Source organism: Saccopteryx leptura, chromosome 7, assembly GCF_036850995.1.
Source record: "Saccopteryx leptura isolate mSacLep1 chromosome 7, mSacLep1_pri_phased_curated, whole genome shotgun sequence".
NCBI classification, from domain to species: Eukaryota; Metazoa; Chordata; class Mammalia; order Chiroptera; family Emballonuridae; genus Saccopteryx; species Saccopteryx leptura.
In genome coordinates, this window is record NC_089509.1 from 846,986 (window position 1) to 865,678 (window position 18,693).

General features: G+C 46.8%; 1 protein-coding gene across 5 annotated transcripts in view; it reads right to left on the reverse strand.

Annotated features, from left to right (window-relative positions):
* Positions 1–18,148, reverse strand: part of AMMECR1L (AMMECR1 like) — a 30,170-nt gene extending 12,022 nt beyond the window's left edge. The window contains exons 1-4 of one of the 5 annotated variants that reach the window (XM_066345946.1): positions 16,734–18,148; positions 15,053–15,163; positions 6,883–7,006; positions 1,178–1,622 (exon numbers count right to left, since the gene is read on the reverse strand). In XM_066345946.1, the coding sequence (XP_066202043.1) occupies positions 1,178–1,584 (407 nt within the window). In that variant the 5' untranslated portion in view covers positions 1,585–1,622; positions 6,883–7,006; positions 15,053–15,163; positions 16,734–18,148. Of the gene's footprint in view, positions 1–1,177; positions 1,623–6,608; positions 6,833–6,882; positions 7,007–8,001; positions 8,085–15,052; positions 15,164–16,733 lie in introns of those variants that run through there. The other 4 variants (XM_066345945.1, XM_066345944.1, XM_066345949.1 and 1 more) reach the window with 4 other exon arrangements.
* Between the last annotated feature and the right edge of the window lie 545 nt (positions 18,149–18,693).

The window sequence follows — 18,693 nt, forward strand, 5'->3', positions numbered from 1 at the left end:
TTGTCTCAAAACCCCTCAAATTTTTTACTGTGTATAGGATGGAAACATTAGCCCCTAGATATGACAGCCCATACCCTGCAACGCTTCAGCCACCACCTACTTCTCCAAACTTGTGTTCCTCTCCTTTATAGGCTAGAGCTGATCCCACTCAGATCAAGGCTGAACACCTCCACCTGCTCAGCCGGATTTTTCTGACCACGGTGCCCTATGGCAATATTACCCTGAACAGCTAGGACCTTTTCTCTATATCTCCTCTCCTCTTATCACACAGGAGTGACTTCCCCTTGACTCTGCCCACAGTGTGCCACACACTATTTAACTGGGTTGTGGTTTGCCAACTCAGCAAGTCTCCCAAAATCAAGGACTTTGTCTTCATGTCCCTCCATTCCCTGACCAGTGGGGTTACGTAGTACCTTAGTTTCACTGGTTTGGGTAAGAGGGCTCAGAGCTCCCAATGTGGGATTTATTCATGTAATAGGAGTTTCCAGGTCCTAGAGTTAAGTATTGACAGCTAAGAAGTGAATGACCTCAGGTTAAAGAGTGCTCCAAAAGCATCTCCAAAAATTAAAACTCAAAAGCTCTTTCCAGGCAGTCCAGAGCTGCTTCCAATTTTGAGAAAGGAGAAACACTGGCTTATGCGCCTTTACTGTATGCTCCATATATGTTCCCTGTTCACACAGGACACGTGTAAGGGCTGGGGACCAACAGCAGTCTTGAACTAAAACAGTAAAGCAGATGCTGCCATTCTTAGTGGGGTGCCAGTGGCCCCACGGATTACCACGGGATTGCTGATGAACAAAGTGAGCATGAGAGCATCACAGCTCCCCCTAAATGAGCTTCTAGTCTCCAGCCTGGCCCTCAGACACTCCTTAATGCACCTGGACTGAGCACTACTGGGGTCCACAATGGTGTGATACTGTGACCTCTACACTTGAAGGATTAAATGATCTACCCATGGCCATAAGAAACAAAGGAGCAAAAAAAAAATATCCTACTGATTTCCAGAACACCACTTTAACAACAAGCCCACACCTCCTCCAAAATAACCTAGTCCCCTTCCAACACTGAATCCAGGGACGTCCTAGATCTTGTTGGACATTTCTCATCATCCTGTTCCTGTATTAGAAAGATGCCATCATGCCTTCTCACTGTCCCCTGCCCTGAGAGATTTACTCACTAGGGGTCATTGGTGAATCTAGGAAGTCGTGGCTGTGGGAAGCCATAGAGGTGACAGTAGAGGACATCAAAGCAGTAGCAGCACATCTCTGCAGTCACCACCAGATTTTTGGTGGTATTGGCAGTTCCATTGGGTCGGGGAAGAGGACTCAGAGCTCCCGATGCGGGATTCATTCGTGTAATGGGAGAGTTTCCAGGTCCCAGAGTTAAGTCCGATACATTCTCCCGACCACTGCTGCCATCCACATGCTGGTGGTTTTGAAGAGGTCCTGAACTAGAACCGGGGACAGTTGTGGCCTGGTTCCCGTGAGTGTGCGTTCCACTTCCAGATAACTTGGGCTTCTTGACCCCACAACAGCCTGCTGCCAACTTGGGCTCGAGTGGAGGAACACAACGTCTTTTTCCCATCCTGATTCAGGGCTCAGGGTCTGGAATGCTACAGAACCCTAACCAAAAAGAGATTAGGTAAGCATTAATTTAAATTAGCTAAAAGGAGAAAACAAAAACTAAAGAGAAAGAATCTCCATGGAGAGGCAAGAGTCATCAATTCTCTTTCTCACTCAGGTCACATGGTCACAAAGGGTCACAGACCAGCAGGGCTAGAAGAGGCCGAGTTCTAAGCCAGGAACTCCCAACCTTTCCCTAAAGGGGAACAGTGCCTTTATTTTCCATAAAGCTACGATCACATGGACAGAGGCAGGCTACAGGGCTCTCTCCTGCCCAGGAGGGTGGGGAGGCAGCCACTGTGAAGCTGGATGATAGAGGACATTTCAAGACGACTAGGAGATTGCACTTGACTCGTCAGACTCTTCATCAGGTTGCTTTTTCTACCATTTCAAAGGCTCCAAATTGAACCACTCCATTTTCAAAGGACCCCAGAAGAACATCATGCTTTCCCTTGTTAACCACATCCTCTCAGGATCTTTCTCATCTGCCCCAGACCTTAGTGAAATGAAAAGCACTCAGGTATACACCTTCTAACACAAGGCTCCCATCTTTCTGCCCTCACAGCTACTGTTCTCCAATCCTGCTCAGTTTCTTTGGTTCTCAGAACTCCAATTTCTACACATCTCTCTATTCTTTTAAGACCTCATTCAAGAAGAGCTACAACCTAGTAGAAACCTTTACTCATACAGATGACCCAAGCTACACAGTCCTTTTGTGAGGTAGTCTTTCTGCCCTGTCCTAGCAAAGCAGACATATGCAAATCACTCAGTTTGACATAATGTGAAGGAGAGGATCTTCTTTTTTTTTGTTGTTACAAGATTTATTGATTTTAGAGAAAGGGGGCCAAAGGAGGGAGGGGGAAGAGGAAGAGAAAAGGAGGGGGAGAGGGAAAGGAGGGGGAGAGGAGGAGAAAAGGAGAGGGAGAGAGGGAAAGAAGGAGGGGGAGAAAATGAAGGGGAGAGAAGGGGAAAGGGTAAGGGGGAAGGAGGAAGAAGGAGGGGGAGGGGAAGGGAAGGGAAAAGGAGAGGGAGGGAGAAGGAAAGAGAGAGAGGGGGAAGGAAAGAGAGGGAAAAGAGGGAGAAGGAAACGGGAGGGAGAGGAAGGGGGAGGGGAGGAGGAGCAGAAAGAATCAAACTGTAGTTGTTTCTCATCTGTGCCTTGACCAGGCAAGCCCAGTGACCTCAGAATTTGAGGTTGACATTTTATTCACTGCATCACCACAGATGAGGCACTAACTTTTTTTTCTTTAATGTTTACTGTATTTTATTGATTTTAGAGGGGAATGGAGGTGAGAGAGAAACAAGAATATCAATCTGTTCCTGTATGTGCCCTGACCAGGGATTGAACCAACAACCTCTTAGCTTCAGGACAATGCTTTAACCAACCAAGCCATCCAGCCAACGAGGGTCTGAATTCTTTTTTAATTAATTAATTAATTAATTAATTATTATTATTTTTTTTTACAAAGACAGAGAGTGAGTCAGAGAGAGGGATAGACAGGGACAGACAGACAAGAATGGAGAGAGATGAGAAGCATCAATCATCAGTTTTTCGTTGCGACACCTTAGTTGTTCAATGATTGCTTTCTCATATGTGCCTTGGCTGCGGGCCTTCAGCAGACCGAGTAACCCCGTGCTGGAGCCAGCGACCTTGGGTTCAAGCTGGTGGGCTTTTGCTCAAACCAGATGAGCCCGCGTTCAAGCTGGCGACCTCAGGGTCTCGAACCTGGGTCCTCTGCATCCCAGTCCGACACTCTATCCACTGCGCCATCGCCTGGTCAGGCTGAATTATTTTTTTTCTTTTCTTTTTTTCTTTTCTTTTTGTATTTTTCTGAAGCTGGAAATGGGGAGGCAGTCAGACAGACTCCCGCATGTCCACCCGGCACGCCCACCAGGGGGCGATGCTCTGCCCATCTGGCGTTGCTCTGTCGCCTGGGGCAAAGGCCACAGAGCCATCCCCAGCGCCCGGGCCATCTTTTGCTCCAATGGAGCCTTGGCTGCGGGAGGGGAAGAGAGAGACAGAGAGGAAGGAGAGGGGGAGGGGTGGAGAGGTAGATGGGCGCCTCTCCTGTGTGCCCTGGCCGGGAATCGAACCCAGGCCGACGCTCTACCACTGAGCCAACTGGCCAGGGCCGAATTTTTTTTTCTTAAAGAGCCTAAGGTAGTGCCTGACCAGGCAGTGGCGCAGTGGATAGAGCATTGGACTGGGACGTGGAGGACCCGGGTTCAAGACCCCAAGGTCGCCAGCTTGAGCCCAAGCAGGTTTGAGCAAGGCTCACCAGCTTGAGCCCAAGGTTGCTGGCTTGAGCAAGGGGTCACTCAGTCTGCTGTAGCACCCTGGTCAAGGCACATATAAGAAATGAATCAATGGACAACTAAGGAACTGCAATGAAGAATTGGATGTTTCTCATCTCTCTCCCTTCCTGTCTGTCTGTCCCTATCTGTCCCTCTCTCTGACTCTCTCTGTCTCTGCCACAAAAAAGAAAAAAGAAAGCCTAAGGTAAAAGTGTATAGCTATAACATGACCAAGATCCTCTTTCTGCTGTGTCAATAATCAACAAACCAGTAAAATATAGTAGATTCTAGTTATTTCAATACTGAATATAACAAACTTTATAAAATTCTGCTGAGGTGAGAAAAGCATACTGTTTTTCAAGTCATTGCATGTTTATTTTAGCCCTCTCCCAATTATATATGTATTATTTTATCTAAAATTTTCTCTATGATTTGAACACATAGCACATAACTACCTTTTTACACAATGCTGTACAACAGTTTTGGTTATAAATTCTATAACCTTTCAAATCAAATTAGATGTTTACCCTACCCATTTGCAATGCCAGCATTTCTACACAAACAACCTGTCACTAAGTTGAATGGAATACAAAATTTTCAAAATATTTACATTCTTAATATATGTTGATTCTTAACAAAAAACACGTTTTGTTAAGGAGAAGGGTGGAGAAGCAGATGGTCACTTTTTCTCTGTGGCCTGACCAGGAATGGAACCTGGGACTTCCACATGCCAGGTCGACGCTCTACCACTGAGCAAACTGGCCAGGGCCCAAATTTTAAATTTTTAAAATTTTTATTTATTGGCCCTGACTGGTTGGCTCAGTGGAAAGTACTGGCTCAGTGTGCAGGCATCCAGGTTTGATCCCCGGTCAGGGCACATGTGAGAAGTAATCATCTGTTTCTCTCTCTCTCCCTTTTCTCTCTCACTTTACCTCTCACAGCCAGTGGTTCAGCTGGTTCAAGCACTGGCCCCAGGTGCTGAGGAAAGCTCCTACTGATTAAAGCATCATGCCAAGAAGTGGGATGCTGAGTGGATCTCGGTCAGGGTACATGTAGGAGTCTATCTCCCCTCCTCTCACTTATTTTTTATTTTTGCAAGAGAGAGAGAGAGACAGAGAGAGGGACAGTCAGGAAGGGAGAGAGATGAGAAACATCAATTCTTCATCACAGCTCCTTAGTAGTTATTTTCTCATATGTGCCTTGACGGGGGGGGGGGGGGGGGTTGCTAGAGCAAGTGACCCCGCGCTCAAGCCAGCGACCATGGGGTCATGTGTATGATCCCAAACTCAAGCCAGCAACCCCGCGCTCAAGCCAGGTAAGCTCACGCTCAAGCCGGTGACCTCGAGGTTTCAAACCTGGGTCCTCTGCATCCCAGTCCAACTCTCTATCCACTGTACCACCGCCTCGTTGGCTCCCCTCCTCTCTCTTAAAAAAAATTTGATTGATTTCAGAGACATGAAGGGGAACGTAGGGAGGAGAGGCAGGGAGGGGAAGAAAGAGAGAGTAAGAGAGGACCATCGATCTGTTCCTGTATGTGTCCTGATTGGGGACTGAACTAGCAACCTCTGTCCTTCTGGATGACGCTCTAACCAACCAAGCTATCCAGCCAAGGCATCTCGGGCAATTCTTTTTTTTTTTTTTTTTTTTAAATTTTCATTTTTCCGAAGCTGGAAACGGGGAGGCAGTCAGACAAGACTCCTGCATGCGCCCGACCGGGATCCACCCGGCATGCCCACCAGGGGGCGATGCTTAGCCCCTCTGGGGCGTCGCTCTGTTGCATCCAGAGCCATTCTAGCGCCTGGGGCAGAGGCCAGAGAGCCATTCCCAGCGCCCAGGCCATCCTTGCTCCAATGGAGCCTCGCTGCGGGAGGGGAAGAGAGAGACAGAGAGGAAGAGGGGGAGGGGCGGAGAAGTGAATGGGCGCCTCTCTTGTGTGCCCTGGCTGGGAATCGAACCCAGGACTCCTGCACGCCGGGCCGACGCTCTACCGCTGAGCCAACCGGCCAGGGCCTCGGGCAATTCTTAGTGAGATGAAAGTTGTTTGCAGCCAAGGAATAACAGTTTGCACACTTCAATGCTTGGCTTGAAACGGGCTTCTTTTTGAGAAAGCCTTATGCATTTGATCCATTAAAACCTCCAAAAACTATAATGTTTCTGAGCACAGACTTCATTGTCTCGTTCTGACTATTAAGAGAGAGCAAATATCTTGGTTGAAAATGCTGACTGACTACAGAGCCAACTGACCTGGGTTCAAATTCTAATTCCTTCAGGATTACCTCTCTGACTCAGTTTCCTCACAATGATAATAACAGGACTTGCCTCATGTGGTTGTTAGAACGAGTTTAATGCACATAAAGTACTAACATAATGTCTGGCAGGTAGTGCCTGTCCATTGACTCAGCTGCTCTCACCATCTGGGTTTTGTTTGGCTGCTCCTACCAGTAAGGAACTCCTGGAGGGCCAGGCCTTCACTGTACTGTGCTTGCACTGAACAGGTGCTCTCTAAAACAGTGTTTCACAAAACCCTCAAAAGCAGTCAGCAAGGCAGACTCTGTTACCATCATTTTACAGAGGTGGTACCTCAGGTTTCATAAAGCAGATAACCTGCCCAAAGCAAGAATGCCACTAAGTGGCAGAGTTAGAATTGGGACAACAATCTATCTGTTAGACTCCAAGGCCTGGGTTTCTTACGAAGCCACAAAGAAGTGTGAGGCCTGCCAATAATAGCCATTGGATCCAGTGCCTGTCCTACGGGCACAATGAAAAACAAATTACATCCAAGGGTATACTAACAACTAGCCTAATAGTTTGCAGAATCTTGCCAACAAAAATGGAGTGGAGGAGGGGTGATTCAAAACTAACACTTCAGCCATCATCTGGACAATTAAAAGTTCATTTGACACTGTCCCTTGTGTTTACATAACTGCTGTGACTGCTTCTCTGAGCTCTCATCTAGACCCCCTACCTTGTATGTAACTGCAGGGAAGGGGTCAGTACGTGAGTGAGTGAAGTGGCACAGCTGTCTCTGGAGCACTGGGGCTTTCACAGGCCCACAGGCCCTGGGGCTCTGCCTCTAGAACGCCTTGAAACTCAAAGAACAAAGGGATGAAACACAAAAGTTAAAAAAAAACTTTCCTCTCTCATTACTTCAAAGCACACCTGAAAAGCTAAATGTTATGAGATGATGGCAGCTCAGCTGTTACTTAGCAGGTGTTATCAACTACCTGACCAGCAAAACACCGCTCAATAAAGCAATATAAAGATTTCCAAACCCTGCCAACACAGAAAAACTAAAGTTTGGGAATAGGACAAGATAGGTTCTGTAGGTTTGAAAATGTTTAAGTATTTATATGCACAGAAAAGTAAAAATAAATACTATATTAAGACAAACATCTGTCGGCTCTGGCTAGTTGGCTCAGTGGATAGAGTGTCAGCCCAGCTTGCAGTCGTCCTGGGTTTGATCCCTAATCAGGGCACACATAAGAAGTGACCATCTGCCTGACCAGGCAGTGGCGCAGTGGATAGAGCGTCGGACTGGCACACAAAGGACCCAGGTTTGAAACCTCAAGGTCACCGGCTTGAGCGTGAGATCACAGACATAACCCCAGGGTCACTGGCTTGAGACCAAAGGTCTCTGACTTAAAGCCCAAGGTCGCTGGCTTGAGCAAGGGGTCACTTGCTCTGCTGTAGCCCCCCCCACCTGTCAAGGCACATATGAGAAAGCAATCAATGAACAACTATGAGGCCTCAATGAAGAATTAATGCTTCTCATCTCTTTCCCTTCCTTTCTGTCCCTCTCTCTGTCAAAATAAAATAAAATATAAAATAAAATGGTCCTGGCCATCGCTCAGTAGACAAAGCATCAGCCTCCAGCATATGAATATCCTGGGTTCTATTCCCAGTCAGGGCACACAGGAGAAGTGATCTGCTTCTCCCTCTTCCCTTCTTCCCTTCTTCCTTCTTCCTCTTCCCCCTCCCCGCCTCTCCCATAGCCAGTGGCTGGACTGGTTCAAGCATGGTCTCAGGCACTGAGGACTGCTCTGTTGGAGCACATCAGCCTCAGGTGCTAAAAATAACTTGGTACTTGAGCACTAGCCCCAGATGGGGTTGCCAGGCAGATCTTGGTTGGGGCACATGCAGGAGTCAGCATATCTCCCCTCCTCTCACCTAAAGAAAAAAAAAAAAAAGACAAACATTTTTCTAAACAGCACTTAATAGGTAAATGTACCTGTTCCAACTTACATACAAATTCAACTTAAGAACAAATCTACAGAGCCTTGCTCATTCATAACCAGGAGGCTGCTTGTAATCACTGATTTGCTGTGGCCAGGATCACAACTGATTACATTTAACAATTCCCCCACACTGTCCCACTACAATTTTAAATCAGCAGGACCAACTCAAATCTTGTGGATATTTAGGCTCAAGCATTTCTTGGGAGGCCACTAAGCAAACAATTCAACCACTATTTTCAATTAGTGACCAAAGGCATAACTAGAGACATTCTGTATCAAAGACAGAATAGAAGGCATTGCTTTAAAAATTTATTCAATTAGGCCCTGGCCAGTTGGCTCAGTGGTAGTGTCAGCTGGTTGTGTGGATGTCTCGGGTTTGATTCCCGGTCAGGGCACACAGGAGAAGCAACCATCTGCTTTTCCACTCCTCTCCCTCTTACTTCTCTCTCTCTCTTCTCCCCTCCTGCAACCGTGGCTTGATTGGAGCAAGTTGGCCCCAAGTGCTGAGGATGGCTCCATGGCCTCTGCCTCAGGAACTAAAAGGTGGCTCCAGTTGCAATGAAACAAGGGCCCAGATATGCAGAGCATCGCCCCCTAGTGGGCTTAATGCTTGGATCCTGGTCAGGGTACATGTAGGAGTCTGTTTCTGCCTCCCCTCTTCTCATTAAATTTTAAAAAATTATTAAATTACACCTATAGAAAATTCAAAACATAAGACAGCATAACAAATCCAATATCCAGCTTTAATAATTTTCACCATATAGCTAATCATATTTCATCTATAGCCTACGTATTCACTCCATCTCCCCTCCTCCATTGAATCATTTTGAAGGCATGTTCCTAAGGGGGCCAATATTTTACTTATCTGTCAGCATAAAGCAAGTATGAAGTGAACTACAACAAAAAATGTGATGTAAAACACGGTGCTGGTATTAAATACTTTTTATTTACAACATTAAGCACTATCAACCAATTTCGTCAAACCTTTCTCTGGGTTGGAGACTCTTCTAACCCTACTCCAACAAAGTAGGCATCTCACCTCACCACAATCAAGCAGTCCCAGGCTCAGCTTCCAGGACCCCCTACAAAGACCAGAGAGACTCATTCCTCCAACAGCCTGGCCTCTGACATTACACTGCAAGATATCTCAGAATAACATAATTGCAATACAACAGACTAACTTGCTGTCTGACCAGCTTTAAAGACAAAAATACCCCTGACAACATACTCATCATCTCTTCTAAAGCAGTGTGGGACTTTGTTCCTCCTCTTCCTCAAAACCTCATAAAAACTACCAACAATGGTACTTTGATTATAGTAGGAAAAAAATGATTACTGTGAAGTCAGTTCATCTGGAATAACTGAAATCAGGTGTCAAAACCCTTGCTTTACAGACACATATATCCACAAGACCCTCTCAAGTCTAAGGTAGTTAATTTTTATTTTTATTTTTTAGATTTTAAAAAATTCATTTTAGAGTGTGAGATAGAGAGAAGGGAGAGAGGAGCAGGAAGCATCAACTCCCATATGTGCCTTGACCAGACAAGCCCAGGGTTTTGAACTGACGACCTCAGCGTTCCAGGTCGACACTTTTATCCGCTGCGCCACCACAGGTCTCAAGTGGTTACTTTAAAGCTAAATTCAGGGCCATTTTAAAAGCCAGTAGCAGTGACCTCATTTTCCTCTTCCAACTTGAGATCAACAAGAATAAGCTAGGTAAAATGAATTTCTACCAAATGGAGACAAAGTAGTTCTTCCACAAAAAGCTAGAGAAATGAAAAGAATTATTGTTTACCTCTTCGCTTTAGACATTCAAATCTAGTAAGTGTCAAAGAATGCTCTCAGTGTTGAAAATTCACCACACTTCTACCTGACATGCAACATTCAGGTGTTCTGCCCTTCCTTAGGGTGCACAACAAAGGCCAGATGGTGACTCTTCCTACCTTTCTGCAGGGAAGCTGAGCAGGGCTTTACTGCCACTTCAATCCCAGCCAGCAATGAAATGCTCCTTACCTTTACTCCCAGAGGCTGGATGGCATTTGTATTTAATCCTTCACAACGCCTAACACAGTGCCCTGCATATAGTTTACACACCAGCAATCTTACCTACAGATTACTAGTAATTTAAGTTTGCCTTTTATAGAAATGCTTAGGGCTCTAGCAGGTTGTCTCAGCAGTAGATCATTAGCAAGGCGTTTGCAAGTCCTGGGTTTGATTCCGGTCAGGGCATACAGGAGAAGGGATCATCTGCTTCTCCACCCCCCCACTCCTGCTCCTCTTCTTTTTCTCTTCCCCTTACACAGCCATGGCTTGAATGATATTCAAGCAAGTTGGCCCTGGGCACTAAAGATGGCTCCACAGCCTTGCCTCAGTTGGGAACCAATGGAGCAGCAACCCCAGATGGGAAGTATTGCCTGTAGTGGGCTTGCCAGGTGGATCCCCGCTCAGGGCACATGCGGGAGTCTGTCTCTCTGCCTCCCCACCTCTCATTGAATAAAAAATATAAAAAAAAATGCTTATGGAACAAGCTAATCTTTAGATAGTTGGTTTCATCATAATGTTCTAAAACTGAGGAGTGTGTCAGAAACCAAAGTTAAATTATAAGCCATCTACGGGATCAATAATGTCAATTCTATTCGGCCAAACCTAGGAATGGGTTTAATTCAGAGGGCAAAATGGATAGCCAATATGGACAATTCATTCAAAAATTAGGTCAGCCTGACCTGTGGTGGCACAGTGGATAAAGCATTCAACCTGGAATGCTGAGGTCAGCGGTCTGAAACTCTAGGCTTGCTCAGTCAAGACACATATGGGAAGCAACTACTATAAATTGATGCTTCCTACTCCTCCTCTCCCTTTTCTATCTATTCTAAAAGTCAAAAGATAATGCTCTGGTTTCTCTTCAGATCATATAAATCTTTCGCCCTTTTTTTTTTTTAATTTTTTATTTATTCATTTTAGAGAGGAGAGAGAAAGAGAGAGAGAGAGAGAGAGAGGAGAGACAGAGAGAGAGAAAGGGGGAGGAGCTGGAAGCATCAACTCCTATATGTGCCTTGACCAGGCAAGCCCAGGGTTTCGAACCGGCGACCTCAGCATTTCCAGGTCGATGCTTTATCCACTGCGCCATCACAGGTCAGGCTAAATCTTTCGCCTTTTAAAAGTCAAAAGATAAAATCATTAAAAAAAATCAGCCTGACTTGTGGTGGCGTGGTGGATGGGGAGTCAACCTGGAACTCTGAGGTTGCCAGTTTGAAACCCTGGCTTTCCTGCTAAAGGCACATATGGGAGTTGATGCTTCCTGCTCCTCCCCCCTTCTCTCTCTCTCTAACTCTCTCTCTTACCTCTCTAAAATAAATCTTTTTTTCTTTTGACAGAGACAGAGAGAGTTAGAGAGAGACAGATAGGGACAGACAGGAAGGGAGAGAGATGAGAAGCATCAATACTTTGTTGCAGCACCTTAGTTGTTCACTGATTGCTTTCTCATATGTGCCTTGACGGAGGGGGGAGGGGGAGGCTACAGCAGAGCAACTGACCCCTTGCTCAAGCTGCCAATCTTAGCCTCAAGCCAGCGACCATGGGGTCTCGTCTGTGATCCTATGCTCAAGCCAGCGACCCTGTGCTTAAGCTGGTGAGCTCGTGCTCAAGCTAACAACCTCAGGGTTTTGAACCTGAGTCAGTCCTCTGAGTTCCAGTCCAACGCTCTATCCACGGCGCCATTGCCTGGTCAGGCAATAAATAAAATCTTTAAAAAAAAATTAGGTCAAATACCCCCAATTTTAACTTCTTGGTTTGAGTTATGCTGGTAGCTGTCTTCTTTGCTAAAACAGACCAGTTAACTGGACAACCTGGGACTTGGCCTCAGGTGATATTTAATTTTAAAATGCTCAAGGCTTTCCTCTGACAGGCCACTCCTGGTTTCTAAACTGCACTTAAGAAGAATTTTTTTTCTTTCTTTTTGAATAATGGGGCAGTTTTACTTGCCTGCAGGGCAAGTTATGGTTTCAGGAGTTAAAACAAATAATGTCTTATAAGCTGCTGTTTACAAACAAGGTATAAAGACCAGCATTGAGGGGAGGCCATGAGAATACCCTGACTCAAGTGGCTGGCGGGGCAGAGGACCTCCCTCCCTTGCTGGCATATAACAATTTATTAAGGTATCTGCTATAAGCAATATTACCACTACCTCTATTAATAAAAGTAAGGTTGGTTACATAGCTCTCTGGCCCTGGCCGGTTGGCTCAGTGGTAGAGCGTCGGCCTGGCGAGCAGAAGTCCCAGGTTCGATTCCCGGCCAGGACACACAGGAGAAGCGCCCATCCGCTTCTCCACCCCTCCCCCTCTCCTTCCTCTCTGTCTCTCTCCCCCTCCCGCAGCAGAGGCTCCATTGGAGCAAAGATGGCCTGGGTGCTGGGGATGGCTCCTTGGCCTCTGCCCCAGGCATTAGAGTGGCTCTGGTCGTGACAGAGCAACGCCCCGGAGGGGCAGAGCATCGCCCCCTGGTGGGCAGAGCTTCATCCCTGGTGGGCGTGCTGGGTGGATCCCCGTCGGGCGCATGCGGGAGTCTGTCTGACTGTCTTTCCCTGTTTCCAGCTTCAGAAAAATACAAAAAAAAAAAAAAAAAAAGAACATAGCTCTCAGTTCTTACCACGTTTACAAAAATAAGTGCCTTCATAATAAAATTATATGAAGAACCACCTTGTAGTATAAAAGATCATATTATTAACATGTGATTATTACTCCAATAACCTTAATTCTTTTCCTCTTTGGAGACCAATGACTTCTAATAATACTGTTCTTTTCATTATGAATGCCAGAAAAACATAAAGAAAGGACATTGGGCTGTCTGAGAGCTGTATATACTCTGTTCTACCTGCGTTCTCTTTTAAGCTAATACTAAAAAGAAACTAAACTTACTAAATACTCTTATTATCATAGAAGTCTCGATATAATTGAGTTCTTGATACAGAACTACTGCATCAAAGCAGTTAGATTTCAAAACAGTAACCAGATTAAAATCGCTAGAAAATCCTAGAGTTTAAAAAAAAAATCTAGTTTCGGCCCTGGCTGGTTGGCTTAGTGGTAGAGCATCGGCCTGGTGTGCGGAAGTCCCGGGTTCGATTCCCAGCCAGGGCACACAGGAGAAGCGCCCATCTGCTTCTCCACCCCTCCCCCTTTCCTTCCTCTTTGTCTCTCTATTCCCCTCCTGCAGCAGAGGCTCCATTGGAGCAAAGATGGCCCGGGTGCTGGGGATGGCTCCTTGGCCTCTGCCCCAGGCGCTAGAGTGGCTCTGGTCGCGACAGAGCAACGCCCCGGATGGGCACAGCATCGCTCCCTGGTGTGCGTGCCAGGTAGATCCCGGTCAGGCGCATGCGGGAGTCTGTCTGAATGCCTCCCCGTTTCCAGCTTCAGAAAAATACAAAAAAAAAAAAAAAAAATCTAGTTTCACATTTTGAAGGCAAGCCTCAAAACAGTTTATTAGGGGGCATGACCTTGTAACAAGGAAAAAAGATCTGTATGGTAAGAAAGAGGCAAAGAAAAATGAGGTCTCAGTATTTTTTCTTCTATTAGGGTCCAGTTGTCTGTTCAAATCAGGCTTTATAAGAAGGGAATATTTCCTTTGTGACAGAAAAAAGTTAAGCGAACATTCAATTTAAAAACGGCATCATACAAGTAGTGAGATGGCACCTGTGCTACCATCCTGGCCTACTTACGGAACTATTCCAAAAAATAGTCAGATGAAAATCCACAAACATTCTGGTAATCATTTCAAATAATAATTTCTATAGTTTTGAAACCCTATCATACACAAATTATACAAAATACTTGCTGTGTGAAAATTTCCCCTGTAAAATACAGCTCTGGCTTTATAGTTCTTTAAAAGTTATAATCTAGAAAACAGCACTGAACTATACATTTTCTTATCAGCTTAGCTTACAGAAAAACATGAATATAAGTCAAAAGTTGTTTTGTTTTTAGATCCCCTCCTTTTACTATGTGACCTGAACCTCAGTTCTTTCATTTTTTTCAAAGAAAATATTTGTTCCCGGCCTCCAACACAGAGGGTTTGTGAGGCTCCAAGAAGATGTGAAGTCTCTGCAAAACTCTTACAAGTTACCATACCGTTATTAATAAACTCAAGGGGGCCTGACCTGTGGTGGCGCAGTGGATAAAACTTCGACCTGGAAATGCTGAGGTCGCCGGTTCGAAACCCTGGGCTTGCCTGGTCAAGGCACATATGGGAGTTGATGCTTCCAGCTCTCCCCCCTGTCTCTCTCTCCTCTCTGTCTCTCTCTGTCTCTCTGTCTCTCTCTCTCCTCTCTAAAAAAAAAATGAATAAAAATAAAAATAAAATTAAAAAAAAAAAAGATTAAATAAATAAATAAACTCAAGGGGACACAACAGTAATAAAAATTTACCTGAATTTTGTCTACACATTGAATTTTAATTGTATTCAAAATAATAGTATCACATAGATTTAAGACAAAATGTTCCAAAAGTCTCTGGATTATAGCTGTATGGAAGAGAACCAAAAATTGACCTTGCTAGAAACTGCATTAACCTATGAGTTTTCTGCATTTTGATTGTCCTAAAAATAAATAAATAAATAAATAAGTTGGAAAAGGAGTGGAGCCAGACTTATCTACCAAAGACATAGAGGCTGAGTACAATGATACAGCACCATGTAGGACACTCTATTGGGATTATGGCCAACAAACTTGTCTTTACATATTTAAATTATTTTAAAAGAGAGCAAGTAGAAGGAACTTAGTCAACATTAGAAGCCCCGTATGGAAGCAGAAAAATACAAGTGAACAAAGTAAAACCTATATCCTAAGTCCTAACAACAAGCCTAAAACAAAAATACGGTGAAACTAGTCTAAATATACAAGGCAATACTCACTGAAGGTCGAAAGTTTGCAGTGACAAGGAAATAGCCTATAACAGAGGCAGGGAGCTATTTTCTCTCTGAAATGAACTTTCTTCCTTCCGATTCCATTCCTCTTTCCTGTACCTAAGATGAAAATGCAGGTACAGTGAATGAATAAAGTCAATGTAGTGCAAAGGTAAGAGATGGTTTTTGAAAAACTACACTCAACAGAGCAATTTCAAAAACCAACAAATAGCTAAGGACCAGGCTCTCCTTATTTCAGAACATTTCAAAATCGAGCCTGACCTGTGGTGGCGCAGTGGATAAAGTGTTGACCTGGAACACTGAGGTCGCTGGTTCAAAACCCTGGGCTTGCCTGGTCAAGGAACTCATGGGAGTTGATGCTTCCTGCTCCTCCCTTTCTCTCTCTCCTCTCTAAAAATGATAACGTAAAAAAAAAGTAAAAATCTAAATATAAGGCGGCAATGGCCATCCCACAGACTGAATCACCTCATCTTTGGCATCATCACCAAGCAGTGGGGACAGAGGATTAAAGGTGTTACTGAACCTGAAAAGGAGACATATTAAAACTTTCATCCACTGCTAATTTAGATTAAAACTTGCTTTCTGACCAAGATATACCATTTCAAGGCTCTCCACTGGTTTCAGAATACAAAGGTATCCCAAATTCCAACGCAACGATGGTGCTGCAGAATCACTGGACAGTATGCCTAGCTGGGTCCTGAGGACATGCCATCTTGTCACCCCCAGATGGAGAAGATAACTGTTGCTAAGGGTCATCCATCCTTACTCTTAGTCTTGCATAAATCTCTTCACCAACAGTCCCCAGCCCCTAATAGTAGAGAATAGAACTAATCCCAAAGGTGTAAACAGGGGAGTCCAGGCCCCACCCATTCTATCCAAGAGGAGAGCAGTGAAAAAGGATAGATAAAAAGGATAGATAGAGGGGAGTGTGGCAAAGTGAGTTCAGATCAGGACGCAGAACAGAGAAGGGCAGGGACTGAAGGGCAAACCCCAGAGCCTGGGGCGGAGAGAAGCATAAAAGACAAACAGTGAAAGATGGAGGGAAGGAGAGACTTGAGGGTAGGGCTGGCAAAGAAATGAGGGAGAGAAGGAAAAAGAGAAAAGAGTGCGTGTGAAAAAGCAAAAGGAAGAGAAGACAGGGGGACAGGCAAGGCCGGGCGGGCAGTGGCAGAGCAGGCCAAGAGCAAAGGTGAAAGGTAAGGAAAGGGGGTGGGGAGGAGAGTAGGGGAGCGGACGGAGTTGGGGAGGCCGCCCGGCGACGGGTAGGAGAGCCGGGCCGCGGGACTGGAATCTGGACGCCGGGCGGGCGGAGCGGGGGTGAGGGGCGGCGCCGCGGAGCGCCAGGGACCCCCAAACTTTGCCAAGCCCCGCTACTGTGTCCCCGAGGGCGTGCGGAATACGGCAGGAGCCTCGCCCGCAGGCCCCGCTGTCCGGGATGGGGGCGTCCATCTGCCCGCCCCTCCCCGCAATGCCGCTGACCACCGCCGCTGGCAGGACACGCGGCCCACAGTCCTCGCCCGCCCGTCGCCACCTTCCGCCGACGCCCGGGCCCCGCCGCTCTGTCTCGGACCCTCGCCTCGACCTCCGCGCCCGGCAGCTAGGCTCCCCGGGTGAGGAGGCCCGGCGGGCCCGGCGGGCCCGGCGGGCAGGCGTAGCCCGAGTTCCCCACCTTCTCTCCTGGTCCAGGCGCGGCCGGGGCGGACGGGACCTCTCGCGCTCTGTCTCCTCCTGCTTCATGGAGCCATGTGCCTCCGTGGGGGCTCCCGAAAAAAGTGGGCCCGCGAGCCGGCCGAACGCACGGCGCGGGAGGGGCGGGGCGAAGGCAGCAGGCGGGTGGCGGCAGTGAAGACTGGAAGTATTTCCCGGGAGGTGGAGGACTCCGTCGTGCCGGGAATGAGTCCTCCGATATCCCAGCAGCCACCGGAGGCAGTGAGGTAATGGAGGATGAAGGTCGGAGTGCTCTAGCTGACTTGCGCCTGGAGTCAGCCGGAACACCATAGAGATCGAGGCGCCGACAGAGCGGCGCCTCTGCCGTCACGTGACCACTGCCGGCGCGCCTTATTGGCTGGAGTTTACTTTAGTATACGTTTTTGCAGAAGTGGGGCGGATTCCAGGGAGTTGGAACATATAGCGCCGCGCAGCAGGGACCTAGAAGAACCTTGCAGGCTGGCGCCGCAAACGACGGCGTAGGCCGAGCGCGGGGTCGCTGTCGGACGGCGGGCGCGGTGCACGTCGGACCTCTCGGCCCTTGGGAGCGCGTGAGCAAGCGCGGGTCGCGCGGTGACTTGCAGCGCGGGTGCAGGCGTGGGCTCCGGGCGCGGCCTGAGTGCCTGGCTGCCCCGCCCTGCCCTTCCTCGCGTCGGGTACAGCCCTCTGCTTGCCTGGTTTTCTCCCCAGGCAGGCCTTCGGCTCACGTTCCCTCTCTCGCCCCGGTCGTCGTCTCCACCGCAGCCGAGATTCGCTCTGAGTGCCGTTGAGTCCAGCCGACCTGCTAGCCACCAGGCCTCAGGGAGGCTTCCCGGCGGTGCTAGCCCCAGCAAGAACCGTTTCACGTGGTGTCTCCAGGCTGGAAGTGACTTCCGTGGTTTACGCACAGGACAGGATCGTTCAGTAAACCGACTAACACATTCCTTCGCGCTAACAGGTCAAGGGTTTCCAAAAGAACAATAAAAACTTTTTTTTTTTTTTTAAATTTGGAGTAAGATTTCCATTTTACCAACTTGCTATGTGATATGAATGGACGACTTAGCATTTCCATTTGTGATCTCGGGTGGTGCAGTGAAGGCGTCCCCGCCCGCCCTCACCTCATCTGATGGCCTGAGGGGGCGCTGCTGTGGCCCACCAAGTCGCGAACCCCGGGAGGCACCGTTTTACGGTTTGCTATTGTGTTTATGCGCCAAGGAATCCTTAACATGCTTGTACTCGTTGAGCAAAGAGCAGTATCTAGTAAGAAATGCAACAGGTACTAAAGTGTAAGGAGGTGTACTCAAGTGTAAGAAGATGTACTGCGGACAGCCCCCAGGTTAGAGATAGGTTCTGTGGGTTTGTTCTCAAGTTGAATTTGTATGGGAGTTGGAACAGATACGTTTACCTATTAAATGCAATTTACACAGATGCTCATCTTAACATAGTCTTTATTTGTACCTTTCTGTGCATATAAATACTTAACATTTTCAAATACAACCTTAAACAATCTTGGATGATGCAGAAGATGATGGACTTGTTGGAGAGGATGGAACTGGTGTTAGGAGAGTCAGGATTTGATTCTGCTACTTGAGCCAGTTTCTTGAAGTAGGCATCCAGGGAGGTTTGCACAGAGCTTTTCTTTTCTTCACAAATGGACCTGTAGCATCTCAGTTCTTCCATAACTGGTCAACTTTGGTGAACCTCTCTATATCAAAATCTTGCTCCTCTAACTTTGCCATTACTGCTTCAATGAGATGAAAAGCATCAGCTAACTCTTTTGTAGAAAACTTTCGATTCTGGAGATTCCAGGTCCCTTTTTTCTTCCCTAAATGATATCTGCAGCTCAAGTTCTATAAGGTCCTCAGTGGTTAGTTCTTTTCCATGAGAGTTAAGTAACTCTATGATGTCATTTTCACTTATGTCCAACTGCAGTTTGTTACCAA